This window comes from Felis catus, chromosome C2 (genome assembly GCF_018350175.1).
Source record: "Felis catus isolate Fca126 chromosome C2, F.catus_Fca126_mat1.0, whole genome shotgun sequence".
NCBI classification, from domain to species: Eukaryota; Metazoa; Chordata; class Mammalia; order Carnivora; family Felidae; genus Felis; species Felis catus.
Genome location: NC_058376.1, coordinates 93,681,341 through 93,697,962, shown reverse-complemented (window position 1 = coordinate 93,697,962; position 16,622 = coordinate 93,681,341). Strand labels below are relative to the sequence as shown.

The following is a 16,622-nucleotide window of genomic DNA, read 5'->3' as shown; positions in this document are numbered from 1 at the left end:
CTGTGCCGAATACTGCCTGACCTTAATCCCTCAGGGCCAAAAGAAAAACAAGGAAGAAGCCACACTGGTTCAGGGACTCACTGAATGGTTTTGTGTCCATTCTGATCCACACCCATATCTACCCCAGAGTGGAATCAAGTCCTCAGGTCAGTCCTGAATGTTTTAGATCAGAAATCATGAAAGCCTTTTAGGGCAGAATGTTAGCCTGTGAATTTTGTTCCAGACGTTGTGCCAACTGTAAACTTTAAGATTTGTGGAAGGATGATAAGGGAGGAATGCTGGCTCTTACTACTCAACATACAGTCAGATGACTTCTAGAAGGAAACCTAGAACTCACAGACTTAGTGCAGGAACAGATACAGGGAATCTTTGATTAATGATCAAATGTCATTTACAGTGGAAATTATCAAACAAACTTCCACATGTTTAAAAGTATCTCATGGGATAGTTCTATCTTATTATTTTTTTTAAGTTTGTTTATTTATTGTGAGAGTGGGGAGAGAGAGAGAGCCCGACATGGGACTCGATCTCACCAACCACGAGACCATGGCCTGAGCCAAGATCAAGAGTCAGGCGCTTGACCGAGCCACCCAGGCGCCCCCGAATAATTCTATTTTAGAGAACACAAAATGGTTTAGTAATGGAAGGACTATGGAAGAATGAGTTTAGATTGGGGGTGCCCAGCTGGCTTAGTCAGTGGGGCAGGCAACTCTTGATCTTGGGGTTGTGAGTTTGAGCCCAGTTTTGGGTGGAGAGATTACTTAAAAATGAAATCTTAGGGGAAAAAAAAAAGATTTGGATAGTAAAACTTCAGGACTATTTAAAAAGTATTTAATGGATATAGCATAAAGAGTTCAGTATTAACATGTAAGGCTAGTATATTGAGCTGAATGTGGAAGGTCCCTTTTTAACCTTATAGGGAAGTTTCGAAGATACCGTTTTAGACAGATTGCATGAGAAGGGCATGACTTAGGAAAGGTGAATCTTTGGATGTAGTTGTACTCACCCTACCTGCTCCACCAAAGAGTTAGCCTGTCCTTGCTGGCTGAGCAATAAATAAATGGGTTGTTTCCGAGTTAAGATATTAAGGTCATTATTCCCATTTAAGATCTTTTTTTATGCAACTTTATGCTAGTTTCTATAGTACATAATTGGGTACCTTATTGTAGAAGTCTGACCAACCCACAGTCTTGTTCTTTATATGTTTCAAAAACACAATCACAATAATTATGATGAGGTACAAAATGAGTATTTCAAGTGACTAAGGGTATAATTTCAGTCCAGTCAACTTTTACCTCACCTTTTTCTGTTCCATAAATTGGTTAAAATATAAATGAACAGATCATGATGTTCTAGACAAAAGCGTGGAATGAAACATTTTAAGCAGGCCATGGGGCTGGGAGATAGGACTTGTTTCTTTTGTTTGTTTGGGTTTTTTGTTTTGTTTTGTTTTGTTTTTTTAAACCGTCAGCAGTTACACTCTGTTCTCACACTGAGTTTGTCTTTCTCTGTTTTGCCAGACAGAAAAGTGCACCTCTGTAAGCAAACCTACTGACGCAGAGAAGGGTTCGGGTGCTTACAAAAGCACCCATTGGCTGACTGACACCCCCTATGGGGTTTGGTTGGAACTGCAATGCTTTTTTTTTTTTTTTAATTTTTTTTTCAAAGTTTATTTATTTTTGGGACAGAGAGAGACAGAGCATGAACGGGGGAGGGGCAGAGAGAGAGGGAGACACAGAATCGGAAACAGGCTCCAGGCTCTGAGCCATCAGCCCAGAGCCTGACGCGGGGCTCGAACTCACGGACCGCGAGATCGTGACCTGGCTGAAGTTGGACGCTTACCCGACTGCGCCACCCAGGCGCCCCTGCAATGCTGTTTTTAAAGGCATTACTTTTAAGCTTAGAACTGAGTTTGGTATGGAGTTTGTGTTTTGGTTTGAGGAAAAGAAAATGTTGTTGAAAATAGAGACATAGCTTTCTTTTGACACATGGTGTCTTAGTCTCTGCGAGCAGAGAGAGAAAAGATGGCCTGGTGAGTAAATCTTGGTAAAATAAAATACAAACCATCAGGCACTTCTCTAGACCTACTGAATCAGAAACTCTACGGGTAAGGCCTGGCACTCGCTTTAATTACCCCTCAGGAGATTTTGATGCATGTTAAAGTTTAAGAACCTCTTCCCTAGATGGGGCACCTGGGTGATTCAGTCGGTTAAGCGTCCGACTTCGGCTCAGGTCATGATCTCGCGGTTTGTGAGTTCAAGCCCTGTGTCAGGCTCTGTGCTGACAGCTCAGAGCCTGGAGCCTGCTTCGGATTCAGTGTCTCCCTCTCTCTCTCTGTCCCTTCCCCACTTGTGCTGTGTCTCTCTCTGTCTCTCAAAAATGAATAAATGTAAAAAAAAAAAAAAAATTATTTTTAAAAGAAGAACCTCTTCCCTAGAGCAGAATGGAATGTTGATGTATATAAGAATCACCTGGACAGCTTTTGCAAAATACAGAAGTCTGAGCCCCATTCCTGTAGACTTCAGTTTAGTAGGGCTGAGGAGGTCTAGACATCATTTTCGTATAGTGTCTCTTCTTCTACTTAACCATCCTCACTTCATTCAAATCTGTATTATTGGGTTTCCTGTAACTTCCTCCATCCTCTTGATCGGGTGAGTTCTGCCTCTTGACGGACTCTTTAATAAGAGCAGTGCCCAGACCTCTGAATGGTCTGGATGACTGGCTCAGAGCAGAGCAAGACTGTCACCTTACATGTTCTCCATATTGAGCGGTTAGTAAGGTTGCCTAAGATTACTTTTTTTGGCAACCTCATTATCGTCTGACTCATACCAAGCTACCAAACAACTAAAACTTAAGGTAGATTTGTTACACTCATTTATGCTCCTTTCGCTAGGTAGAACAGTGACGAAAAATAACATCTATTGAGTCCTCACTGTAGGTCAAGCACTACATTAGCCTGTCAAGAAGTGAATCATAAATCATTCTAACAAGAGGAGGTGGACTTTATTAGGAGCAAATTCTAAGTAGTTCAGAAGTAGCAGACTGGAATCAAACAGCTTGACTTCAGTGCTCGGTCCCTTGCATAGGTCTCTGTGACCTCTGGCAAGTTATTTAAGCTCTCTGTGCCTCCGTTTTCTGATCTGTAAAATGGGGATAATAACTTGAGCTACCTGTCTGTCTTAGAGAAGATTCCAGGCACTCACATAGGACCTGACACACAATAAGTCAGCACTCAATAACTTGTGTGTTGCTAATGTTTGGTAGGGAAAAAAAGAGCAGGAAGGTGGGTTGTGACCAGAATAGAGGAAGAGGTGTCTGTGGGGATCTGGCATCATTTCTTAAGCAGTGGGAGACCTGTAAGGTTTTCCTGCCTGTCAAAGGCGGATCTAAGTGCTTGGAGACAGAATGGCAGCAGACATACCCCAGGAGCTGTCAGGAGAAGTAGCTTAGTGGAAGGGACGGATCTGAGCCAGCTCAGGCCCCCCTTCCAGGAAGCCCTCTTCTGAATCACTCTGCTCTCAACGCATCAACCCCTCAAAGGGAGTTCCTTTATTTCAGCTACTATTTTATATTCTTTCACAACTCATCTGATGATTATTCCCTTCTTTTGCGTTTCTGTCTTCTTTTTTTTTTTATTTAAAAAAAAAATTTTTTTTTTTAACGTTTATTTATTTTTGGGACAGAGAGAGACAGAGCATGAACGGGGAAGGGGCAGAGAGAGAGGGAGACACAGAATCGGAAACAGGCTCCAGGCTCCGAGCCATCAGCCCAGAGCCTGACGCGGGGCTCGAACTCACGGACCGCGAGATCATGACCTGGCTGAAGTCGGACGCTTAACCGACTGCACCACCCAGGCGCCCCGCGTTTCTGTCTTCTTAGAGAATTAGATGTAGACTGTGGGGGAGGGATGGGGGATAAAAAGTCTATCTTTGGCTCCCAGGCCTCTCCTGCCCCGACTCTTCCTTGCTCCCCTCATCGCCCCCACCCTCACACTCGAGACATCCCGACTACTGGGATGGCTAATTATGACTGAGAAGTCACCTTCCCCAGCTGAGGAAGGTTTGTTTTGAAAGTCATTTTTCTTACAATGTGTGAAGTGCCAGAAACTTGAGTGTGTGTGTGTATATGTATATATAAAGGGCATTGTGGAGGGCTATGAGCTTCTGAGGCAGGAATGTATTTAGCATCTAGAACTAGTAGATATTTTTAGTGGATTTTCAATCAAAAGCTGTAAGGAATTTGCTTCTGAATTGAATTTATTTGATCGGTATTATCAGTATAGTGTTGGGTATTACAGACTCCTGGGCACTCGAGATTTTTCATGTCAGCCTGGCCAAGATAGAGTTTATCAAGACTTACATTGTCACCTGCCTAGATTGGAAGGCAAAGTTCCATTGCCCTTATACTTAATTTGCAGAGCTTACGGTTTCAGAAACTGATAAATTTTAAGATTAACAGGTTACTTCAGCTAGAAAACTGCTCAAGTTTGGGTTTGGGGTAGACTGTAATTAATCAAATAAAACTTGAAAATCTGTTTCTTCTGAGGTGAATTCTTTGGAATTGTTCAAGTCAGTGGTGGTTCTGCTCATTAGCCCTTAGTGAGCTCTCACAGGAATTAGAAAAGTATTTTCACACGCAGTATTTTTCACCCCAAAACAAAACAAACAGCAACTACCTTAGTCCTTGTTTAGTTTTCTCAGTCTCCTGGGCTCAGAGTATGTAATATTTTTACTAGAGTGCAAGAAGATATGGCCTCATTATTTTCTTAAGTTTTTGTTTTTTTAAGTAATCTCTACACCCAGTGTGGGGCTTGAACGCGTAACAATGAGGTCTAGAGTTGCATGCTCTACCAACTGGGCCAGCCAGGCGCCCCATGGCCTCACTTTATTTAATCAGTTGCTCAGTTGTATTTCAATTTTTAGTGTTATTTTATCATTAGAACTAAATAGTGTTAGTTCAGTGCATCGGCTACACGGAAAACTGTAGATAAGTTGATGTATTTTAAAATGTAAGTAGTTGACGGGGCGCCTGGGTGGCTCAGTTGTTTAAGTGTCCAACTTCAGCTAAGGTCATGATCTCACAGTTGGTGGGTTCGAGCCCTGCTTCGGGCTCTGTGCTGACAGCTCAGAGCCTGAACCCTGCTTCTGTGTCTCCCTCTCTCTCTGCCCCTCCCCTGCTCATGCTCTGTCTCTGTCTCTCAATAATAAATAAAAGTTAAAAAAAAAAGTTAAAAAAAATGTAAGTAGTTGACTTTGAGGCCAAAAGTTGATGCAATAATGTGAAAACAAATTTATTGACTATCTTAGATGCTCACTTTATTGGTGAACGGCAGTTGTTGAACTGAAAGTGTGATTTGAATTAAAATTCCCTTTTGGTTGGACACCGTGTTTGGTTCAACTAGGAGAGTATAGCATGCCAGAATGCACAAAAGACTTTGAGCCTAAAAAGATGAGGTTCGCACTTTGATCTAACCCGTATCTGCTGTGTAGACTAGTGCCCATGGCTGAACCTAGTCAGGCCTCATTTCCTTCACTTATACAATAGAGTAATTCCTACCTCATGGAGTCAGGCTAGAAATTAGGGGTACTATTGTGCATATCACATCCAGGCTTCAACACCTAGAACGGCTGTGTCATTCAAGTTGAGTCGTTTAACCTCTCTGCGTTTAGCTGCAGTATTCTCATCTCTGAAAGCGAGAGGAAACACTGCTCCTGCTCCAGAGCACAGTCCTCTGAACAGAGCCAGTTCTAGGTGTTGCTCGTGCTGGATATTAACACTTCCGTCTGTCTCTGAGCTCTGTGTCTCCCCCTCGCCTCCTGAGGATGCTTTACAAAGAAGCCAGACCTTCTAGGTGTCACTGGTTCCTTGGCCATAATTTGGAGGGAGGAAAAACGTAGATGGTGTCAGCAAATTACTCGAGTTCTAACGAGGCCACACGTTTGAGTGCCCAGCGCAGTGCACCCCTCACGGCAGCTGTTCACTGTGAGAAGGGAAGGACAGTCTCAAAAGAAATCAGAAAAATGGGAAGTGCATAAATTAGCACTCTGAAGTTCACCAAAGTGCTTTGGGCCACCTTGAATCCTTTTCTGGCCGAATGGTGAAATATAAAATATTTAAAAATAGAGAATGCTTCTTATATACCTTATCTTAACTACATGACCAACTTTGTAAATGCAGCGAAGATATTACTATACCCATTTGATAAATAAGGAAACCCTTACTCAAAGGTATTAGGTAATTTCCCCAAGGTCACACCAAGGTGATGAGCAGGATTCCCAAGGATGCCTCACTGCTAAAACGTATTTTGGTGGTGGTGGTGGTGTTATCTGTGTATTTAAGGCTAAGATTATGTGCCTACCAAATATGTATCAGTAGTAAAAGTTCAGAGAACCATAGAACTTCAAATGTAAGGAATACGATACCTATGAAAATGTTATAGAGGTTTTGAGATAATAAGTGAATTTACAAAAGGAATCAAAGAGTAAATCTACATTTATTTTGTATCTTGATTCAGCCAGAAAAGGATTCAAGGTGGCCAAGAGCACTTTGGTGAACTGCAGAGTGCTAATTTATGCACTTAATGATTCTTCTGACTTCTTTTGAGACTGCCCTTCCTTTCTCACAGTGAAGAAACTATGAGCGTCCGTGAGGGGTGCGCTGCGCTGGGCACTCAAACGTGTGGCCTTGTTAGAACTCGAGTAATTTGCTGACACCATCTGTGTTTTTCCTCCCTCCAAATCATGTCAGGGAACCAGTAACATCTAGAAGGATTGGCTTCTTTGTAAATTCATTTGTAAACTCATTTTTCGTTCTTCTAAATGATTCAGGATATTTTTTCTTGAGCAGAATAACAATCTTAGGCAACCGATTACCTTCCTTCCTATTGTTTATTAGAGTACTGAAGGGCTGTTTGGGCTGCACAGAACAAAACAGTAGGTTCACCTGGAACAGAAGGTGAGCTTGGCTCTGGAGGATATTGAGCAAGCAGACAGAAGAAAGGATCTTGAACTCTGGACTCTAGGAATACCTGTACTATAATAAAGGGAAGGAATGACAGTCTGGACAGTAGAAAGACATTAATATAAACGCTGTTGGTCAGGAAATTTGTTACACCTTTGAAGAAAGACTGCAACTTAATGTCTGGCTTAATTCCCTTTTCCTAAGAAGGGAAAAGTGGTAGTAATTCCAACCATCATGATGACCTCTTTTTAAAAGACTTTTCCTCTCCAGTTGCAGAAAAATTTCTTATTTTCCAATCATAGAAAAAACCCTCTTGTATTAAAACCATAAAACTACAAGATTCATATTGAGAGGTGAGAAAGAGTTTATTTTAATCTTTTGAAGTCATATTGAGAGACTTACTTTGCACTATCTACAAGAGACCTGAGACAGCCCCTTGTATATTAGAATCTGGGAGGGCGCCTGGGTGGCGCAGTCGTTAAGCGTCCGACTTCAGCCAGGTCACGATCTCGCGGTCCGTGAGTTCGAGCCCCGCGTCAGGCTCTGGGCTGACGGCTCAGAGCCTGGAGCCTGTTTCTGATTCTGTGTCTCCCTCTCTCTCTGCCCCTCCCCTGTTTATGCTCTGTCTCTCTCTGTCCCAAAAATAAATAAACGTTGAAAAAATAAATAAATAAAAAATAGAATCTGGGAAAAGTCCAGTTCTTTCTAATGGAATTTTTACTGTACTTTATCAGAGATAAGTATTTGGTACATTCCAAACTATGAGGCAAATATTTATCTAGTTTGGGGTGATTGTGGATAGAGCTGCTGTGAATATTTGTGTGTCAGTTTTGTATGAACATAAATTTTAATTTCTCCAAAGAAGAGGGAGTGGGATTGCTGGGTCGCACAACTGTGTGAAGCTTAATAAAAAATTTGATAGGAAAACCGTTTTCCAATGTGGCTGTACCATTATGCACTCTCACTAGCAATATATGAGAACTGTAGTGCCTCTTTATCCTTGGCAACATGGTATGGTTCTTTCCTTATTTCTAGGTAACAAGTACTATTTATTTTCTTCTGTTTTCTCCTTAAAAGTTTTGTATTTTACGTTTTATGTTTAGATCTATGGTCCATTCTAAATTAAGTTTAGAATTTAGTTAAGTTTAGAAAGTTTAGATTGAGTTTTGTCTTCCTACTGATAACCAGCTGTTCCAACACCATTTGTTAAAAAGACTATTCTTTCTCCGTTGAATTACTTTTGCACTTTTGTCAGAGATCAATCATTCATATTTGTGTAGATCTATTTCTGGAGTCTGTATTCTCTCATATTGATCCATGTGTCTGTCTCTTACCAGTACCACACTGTCTTGATTACTGTAGCTTTATAGTAAGTCCTAAGTCAAAAAGTGTGATTCTTTCAACTTTATTCTTAGTTTCCAGTTTTGTGTTTGGCAATTTTAGTTCTTTTGCCTTTCCACATAACTTTTAGAATCAATTTCTCTAGATCTGCTAAGAATCCTGCTGGAATTTTCGTAGAATTACATTGTATCTATAGATCACTTTGGGGCAAACTGACCTTTTCTTTCTGTGTAGCCTTCCAATTCGTGAACGCAGAATGTCTCTCTCTATTTAGATTTTCTTTAAAATTTTCAGCAGAGTCTTGTAGTTCAGTTCCTTTCTTTCTTTGTACCATTTTTTCTGCCGCTGGCTGGGACTTCTAGTCCATGGTGTTGAGTTGGAGTGTTGAAAGTAGACATCCTTGCACTGTCCCTAATCTTAGAAATTATTTAGTCTTTCACCGTTAAGTGTAAGGTTACCTGTAGGTGTTTCTATAGATGCCCTTTTCAGGTTGAGAGAGTTTCCTTCTATCCCTAGTTTTCTGAGAATTTTTGTGATGAATAGACGTTAGATTTCATCAGGTGCTTTTTCTGTACCAATTCGTATGAGCGTGTGTTTTTTCTTCTTTAGGCTATTAATATGAAGGAATTGTCTAAGGGCTGGGGAGTGAGAATGCAGGAAAAAAAGAAAGAATGAGGAATTTCCCCCATTCACTCTGAGCTTCCAGAAACCCCGTTCTTTGAGCCTCATTTCCCCCAGAGCCCTCAGTCCATGCAGATGTCTGCCTTTGGATTTCAGGCTGCATTGAGTCCAGTTTGGGGGATAATAGAGGGGAAAAGATGGTAAATGCAATGGTAAATGAATTAAAAAATGGTAAATATTTCACCAAATCCTCCAGCAACTGTTTGCTTTTTGGGAGTTGTTAAATAGCTGCTCCATTTATTTTCTCCAGGTTTATTGCCACGTTCAGTGGGGGAGACAGGGTACAGGGTAGGGCGTACTTGCTTCCTCTCACCTGTAATTAATCTGAGGGGTTTTGTTTGTTTGTTTGTTTGTTTGTGCCTTGTCCGCAGTCTACAGGCATATTGTTAGACTGACATGCTGAATTATGTGATCTTTAAATTTGAAGAATTAATGCTAATTGGAGATCACAAGATGAATTTAGGTATTGTAGTACCTAAATAGTATTTTCTATGTGTAAGCAATAATTGCTGTAAAAGAGAAACACATAAAACTAAATTATGAGAATGTTTCAAATTGATCGGTTTCCTAAGAATTTATCTCTGGCTCTATGTTTTATTATTATCATGTGCTTTGAAACACTGTTTTGAATGTGTGCACACTTTTAGAACCAGCGACCCCACACTGCTCAGTCAGCTTGGTAAGATGTTTGTGTACCTAGCGAGGGTCCTGGGTGGAGGTTTCTGCCGGAGGCCAGGAGTGGGGCATGAAAAGGTGGAAAGGCAGAGCTGGGAGTGAGTGGTTTCCAAGTGGGTGGAGCCATGGAAATAGACTATTGAGAGAACTGTCCGTACCGTGCAGAAAAAGAGAAGAACAGAGGGCGGTGGGGAGGTGGTGTCAGAACTTAGGTCTGAGAAGCAGAGGAGGAAAGCCTGAACCAGGGGTGTGCGGGCCGCCAAATGCCCGGAGGAAACAAGCTTCCAGAACATGCAGTCACCGCAGGGAGCGCTGTCGAGAATGAGGTTGGGGCAGTGCCATCCATGTGTTTGTTGTATGAAGGCCTTGGAGAGCTGTTTCAGTCAACTAGGAAGGAAACAGAGGCATGAGGAAAAGAGGAATAATAGCAGGATATTATTTTATTTATTAATTTTAACTCTCTTTGATTTTAAATTCACAGACCGTGAGGACAGTGTTAAGGCATCTTTATTATCCATAACACTGCACGCTGCAAACATGCAGTTGCGATTCAGATACAGACAGTTGAGTGACAGCCCATTACCAGCAGTGCCTGCGCGCTTATGTGGTTCTGGACTAGCAGAGGTGGTTGGGCAAAGCTGGAGACGTGCCCTGTTGAAGAGCTTCTGCCCTTTGTAAACCCTAAAGGAAATTCCTTTGCTTTCCTATTTCATGTCTTCTTTACAGTCCACTCACTTCCAAAAGTGACTCTGAGGCAGGTAACATGTGGCTTAGAACAAAATACAATAGCACATCTTTAGGATGTGTTCCCTCAGACAACAGACTTTTTTTTCCCTTTTTTTTTTTTTTTTTAAATTAAAGGGCTAAGAGGTATCTTGCTAACTGCTCTATTTTTGCTGGGTTTTGGAATGGGGAGCGAAATCTGTTTGCCCAAGCTGCCCTATTCTCTATTTGTCTTGAATTACATTGGCTTATTTTTCGTTATTCCATGGTACAGTTTTAGGGGCGCAGAAGAAATACTCCACAAGCGTCTGCTTCCAGTGAGGAATTGCCGCATCTTCAGCTGCAACGTGTGTATTTTTTCCCTTTTTCCAGGATCAGAATTCAGGCCGTCAATGAAATTGGAGCTGGACCGTTTAGTCAGTTCATTAGGGCAAAAACTCGGCCATTGCCACCCTTGCCTCCGAGGCTCGAATGTGCTGCTGCGGGGCCCCAGAGCCTGAAGCTGAAGTGGGGAGACAGTAACACCAAGACCCACACAGCCGCTCACATGGTGTACACACTGCAGTTGGAAGACAGAAACAAGAGGTGAGCTGGCGGGGCGGGTGCAGGGGGCGGTTCTGTCCGAATGAATCCTTGCTTGTTCACCTGTCCTCTAATAAAACACTCTTCCTCCCGTTGAAAGGTTTCCTGTGTATTGGGGTCCTGCATCGTGGACCTCCGTTCTCCATTTGGAATTTTCTTTTTTTTTTTTTTTTTTTTTTCTAATTTTTTTTTAACGTTTATTTATTTTTGAGACAGAGAGAGACAGAACATGAGCAGGGGAGGAGCAGAGAGAGGGAGACACAGAATCCGAAACACGTTCCAGGCTCTGAGCTGTCAGCACAGAGCCTGAGGCGGGGCTCGAACTCACAGACAGTGAGATCATGACCTGAGCCGAAGTCGGACGCTTAACTGACTGAGCCACCCAGGGGCCCCTCCATTTGGGATTTTCTAAACTAACATTCTGAAGATCCTGATTTGCCTGCAAGTCATAATCTGTGTGTTTGTTTTTTTTTTCTTTCATAGAGCCAGATAACGGAGAGAAATTATCTAAAAATAAAATTGTCATATGCAAGCCCATGCTATGTTATAGCGTTAGATCAGTCACAAGTGCAGAGGGAAATGAGACTTAGGAAGAGATGCTAGCTTTTTAAATATTCAGTAACCATCAAGACAATCATGTTTACCAATCCGAAATAGCTGTGGTGATGTACAGATGGGGATTGTATTCTGTAACTATGGGCAACGCAGTATCAGATTAGCCAGAGCAAACAGGAGATTCTTTATAAGACTCCATGCCCAGCAAAATACTCTTGGCCACAGAAATCAAAGCCAGCCTTTCACCTAGGATTTATTTAACCTGACTTCATTTCCTCTGAAAATGGCCCATCAGAAGGTGGGCCTCTGAACTGTATTAGGAATAATTCAGATGCAGAGTTAGAGGTAATGATGGCAGAATTGTTCTGTTACCAAAAGTCCAAATCAGAGAATCAGGTGAAGGAGGTGGGAGGTGACCATAAATCCAAGACACCCTGCTGGAACAGACCCGCGCTGCTATTTCCCTTTGGCCTATCTGCTAAACACAAAAACATTCCTGTCCTTTCCACTTTATGCATTATAGCTCCTGCTCCTTTACACAGGGAACTGGTTTAGTTAGCACAGAAACCGCTGTCCAGTCTTCACCCCCCACTCTACTCAAGAACTTTGATTCATTTCAGTGCAGTGGAGTCCTGTGTGGCAGGCATTTTATGAGATAGGCCTTCAGTGGAGACCAAGATCAAGGAAAAACAAGCCCCTGCCTCCAGACACATAGTATCAACCCACAGATGGTCTCAGGACTTTAGTACCATTGGAGAAAAATGCTCTGGGACGTTGGAGGAGGCAGAGACCATCGGGTTGCAAAGATCAGGAATGGCTTTTTGAAACAGGTGATGTTTGAACTGGACTGAAGGACCTGTCAAAGCCAGTAATTTGACTACAGAAGAACAAAAATGATCATCTATTGGAAACTAGTCCTGGTGTAGAAAGCACAGAGAAAATGAGGCTGCTTTTGGTAGGTTCATTAGAGGTTAAATGCATCCTCGCTCATAGGCAAGATCATTCATCTTAACTGTGCTTTGTACCTTTGGATGCGTGTTTGTGGGTTCATTATTTTACTGGCAGGGGATTCCTCGACTAGAGAGGGCTGGCAAGAACACGAATTATGGACTAACAGAAACCCTGGTAAATATTTGAAGCTAGCATTTGGGGAAATTTGCAAACAAGCCTTTGTTTTTCCCTTGGGCTTTTGGCATTCTTTGATGATAGAATCTTCATTAGAGACTGTCTTCTAGTTGTACTGCTTCAGAAAAAGTGAAGTCCGGAAACATTGACGTTGGCAGCAGAATTGGGGGCTTCCTGACTCCTCATGCAGTTGCCTCTACTGTTACCTCCAGAAAGGTGGGGAGAGCGAAGGCTCTGCTCCAAACCAGCTGGATGCATCCTGCAGCAGCCCTGCCCTTTGTGGGGCATCCGCCTTGGGCGCCTCGTATGGAGAACTGTACAGATGCTCAGAACAAAAGTTCCATGAACACCAATCTGAATGAGTATGAGACGTTTTAATATGCCAGACAGAAAACAGTGTAGAATGTAGTAATCAATTTGTGCTATTTTGAAAAAGAAAAAAAAAGGAGGCCCAAAGTTAGCATTGTTAATCAATAAATGACTTGCCTAAATTTAAATGGCGATTTAAGAAAACCAACCATTAGGAACAGTATTTTTCTTAATTTTATGATCTGGAGTCCAAATTTATCTTTTTTAAATTAGATTTGTCAGTGCTCTCAGAAAGTTATTAAAGTGATGGGAGTATAGAGCATAATAAATTCTCATTCTATTTGTGGAATAATTTTCCTATGATTAAATAGGATGAAACTTGGCCTAATTTGAGTTTGAAGATGACCTTCCTCAGTGTCCTGCAACTGAGCTCTTGTGTCGATTGGCCCCTCAAATCCAAGCCTTTATTTAACTTTGGATCTTGACTCATGAGGACTGGGGAGAAATCATCTGGCTAGGATACATTATAATTCTTGTGATTAGCGTGGTTTTTGTCAGTTCTGGTCTCCTTGTGGTTCTTTAGGACTTGGACCTGGCTTGTCCGTTTGAAAGTATCTTCTTTCAAGGACCAGCTTTTCCATTAAACTTGTTGCCAGAGTGATTTCTAGTCGGGACTTCTGGGAAAAGTATACGTATTCCTTAGCGTATGCACTGATTTCATTAGCCACTAATGAGTTCTTATTATGGATGTGTCAAAAATATTGTGTGTCTTACTTGTGGCCAAGGTGAGAACCGGAGATAGACTTAATTGTGGTTTTAATTTACTTTACTCACCAGCCGTTGTGGGCACTGGAAAGGAGAGCTGGCTATGTGAGTCGGACGGTTGTCCTAGTCAGTATGAAAGTAATGTTACTCTTAAAACATTTTGCAATGGGGGCACCTGGGTGGCTCGGTCAGTTAAGTATCTGACTCTTGATTACAGCTCAGGACATGATCTCACAGTTCATGGGATCAAGCCCCACTCCAGGCTCTGCTCTGGAAGCACCGAATCTGCTTGGGATTCTCGCTCGCTCGCTTCCTCTCTCTCTCTCCCTCCCTTCCTCCCTCCCTCCCTCCCCCACTCCTGCGCACAGGTGCAGGATTGCACATGCTCTCTCAAAATTAATAAACATTTAAAAAAATTTTTGCAACGGAAGCACAATGAAAATTAGTAACTCCATGCTTCGTAATTATAAAATTAAAGAGTTTGATTTGACTGCTAAACTATTGGTCTTTCTCTTCTCATCCATAAAATAGAGGCTAAACTAGAAGATTGAATGCAGAGTTCCTTCCCACCTTTTTCACCTTAAAGCACTGAATATTTGTATATCATTTGTGAGCTAGATCCATTACAAAAGGGTGTCTCAGCATGTTCTCTCTTTTTTCTTCACATTCTAGTCTCTGCTTTTGACAAATAAGTAAATAATAAGAAAGATGCTAACTTTCTTTATTAGGGCAACCACTTAATGTCTCACACCCCTAAACCCCTAAGGTTTTACATCTACAATGTGCTGGTTTATTATATTTGTTTATATACCCCTCAATCAAAAAATCTGAAATGAGCCAGAGATATCTAAGTATAATGTTGAGCCAAAAATATATTTTCAAACGTCCTAAAGCACACTTCTATTTGTTGAACACCTACAAAGCACCAAGCACTGAGAGCTTTTATCTACAGTAGTCTTTTTTTTTTTAATGTTTATTTATTTATTTTGAGAGAGAGTATGAGAAAGCAGGAGGGTTTGCAGAGGTGGGGGGGGGGGGGGGTGGAGAGAGAATCCCAAGCAGGCTTCCTGCTCAGTGCAGAGCTCTCCACAACTGTGAGATTATGACCTGAGCCGAAATTGAGTCAGACGCTTAAACAACTGAGCCACCCAAGCGCCACCCTCTACATTATTTAGTTTTTTAATAAAAAATGAAATATTTTCTATGCTGATTGGATTTCTATCAAAGCCTTCCACCATCTAGATGAAAAAAAAAATGGGTTTTGATAAGCTGATTTAACTCATGATTATTATGATTTTAAGCTTAAAATGAAATGAGCAAAGAATGCTTCTTAGAGATGGTAACAGGTTGAGTGAGTCATAAAGGGGTCCTGATCTTATAATCTCACGCAAAATAGCCTTCAGTTAGAGATGGGTGGTGCAGACTCAGGATTGGGTGGAAACCAAGGATACGACCTCCAAAGCACAGAAATGTGCCCTTGGTTTTTTCTCCAACTCAGTGCCTCTTTCTATTCTGGTTCTTTTACACATGGCTCTTTTTAAGTTTGGAGCTATTTCATGTAAATAGAAGGGATCCCAAAAGGGCATCTTGCCCAAGTCCTTGTCTCAAGGTAAGTCAACCTAGAATTCATCTGGGTCACCTGGACTTGCTACATTGAATATTCTTTTCCCCTTGAATGGCACATTTGTTTTCCATGTGTTCAAGCTTTTGACTCACAAGTCTCCCTTTCCAAGGGCACTGACTACATATTTATGCAGCAGCTTCAAAGCAGTGCTTTATATTTATAGGACTAAGTTTATCCCTAATAGTTAGATTATAACCACTCAATCACAGTTGTTGTTGTTGTTTTCTTGAATTACTATAATGTGCTAAGTCTTCTGAGGTATGTGGCTACCTGTAAGGAACTTATCTGCTGAGAAAATAAGTTAATGGGAAACGAGCAGACAGCACAAGAGATTTTATTTGATTTCAACAGAAAAGCACAAATTACATTAGTTTGGCCGTAGAGTGATGAAGTCTATTATGCTTAGCAAATCTGGCACAGAGGATCCGAATGTCTTTGGTTCCTGTGTATGCAAGAAAAATACACACCCAAAGTAAACATTTTCATAATGCTGCATTAACCTAATACAGGGATTAGAATAACAAGATCAGCTCATGCATTTTAAGATTGTAACGCTGTACTGATGATTTTGAAGATGCATCTGTCTGTGTTATTGAAATGAAACGTTATGTTGCCCTAACAGAATTTGAGTTGATGCTGATTCTCGTCCTGACCCTTATGGGTCCATGTTCTTGATAATTGTACACAGCACCGAGGCGAGGGGAACTTAAGTTCCAGGAATGCATTTATGGCTACTCTGTTGTTCAGGTTTAGTCAGATGGCCAGTGTATTTTAAAGCCAATATATTTCCAGCAAAAGGGGTTGGGAGAGAGGGCTCTAATAGAGTGGATCATTACCAGTTGCTCTCCATTTAACTCAGCCCTTGTGCCCGTGACACTTTTCCTTACAGCAGGCAAAATTGGAGGGCTTTGTTAATGTGTTCATTATGACTGACTATTTATTGTTAGAGAGGGACAGAAAGTAACCTACATAATGAATCCCTGAAAAAATACACATTAGGCAACTAATAAAAGTCTCCAGGGTATATGAGCACCATGGGAGAAGTGAACTTTCTTAATGTATGCCTATTACAGAACAAACCCCTGCTTCTGTTTCTCAGAGCATATTGCTGAATTAAATAGATGTAAGGCAACTAGCTCAGGGCCCACACAGACCCATGGTATTCATTTCCTTTGCTTCTCTGGAATTGTCCTGATACACATGATCACCCTTGTTGGATAAATGACACTTTTATTTATCTTCAGTCACCGGAAGGCAATTGTGGTTCTCCACGGGGGTGTCA

The 16,622-nt window shown here is 41.5% G+C and overlaps 1 protein-coding gene across 6 annotated transcripts in view; it reads left to right on the top strand.

The window, feature by feature from the left end:
- The window catches only part of FNDC3B (fibronectin type III domain containing 3B), a 361,319-nt gene that overhangs the window by 318,367 nt on the left and 26,330 nt on the right, over window positions 1-16,622 (top strand). For all 6 annotated transcript variants that reach the window (XM_045037264.1, XM_045037263.1, XM_045037265.1 and 3 more), the window contains one exon: window positions 10,753-10,965. In XM_045037264.1, coding sequence (XP_044893199.1) covers window positions 10,753-10,965 — 213 coding nt within the window. The remainder of the gene's footprint in view (window positions 1-10,752; window positions 10,966-16,622) is intronic.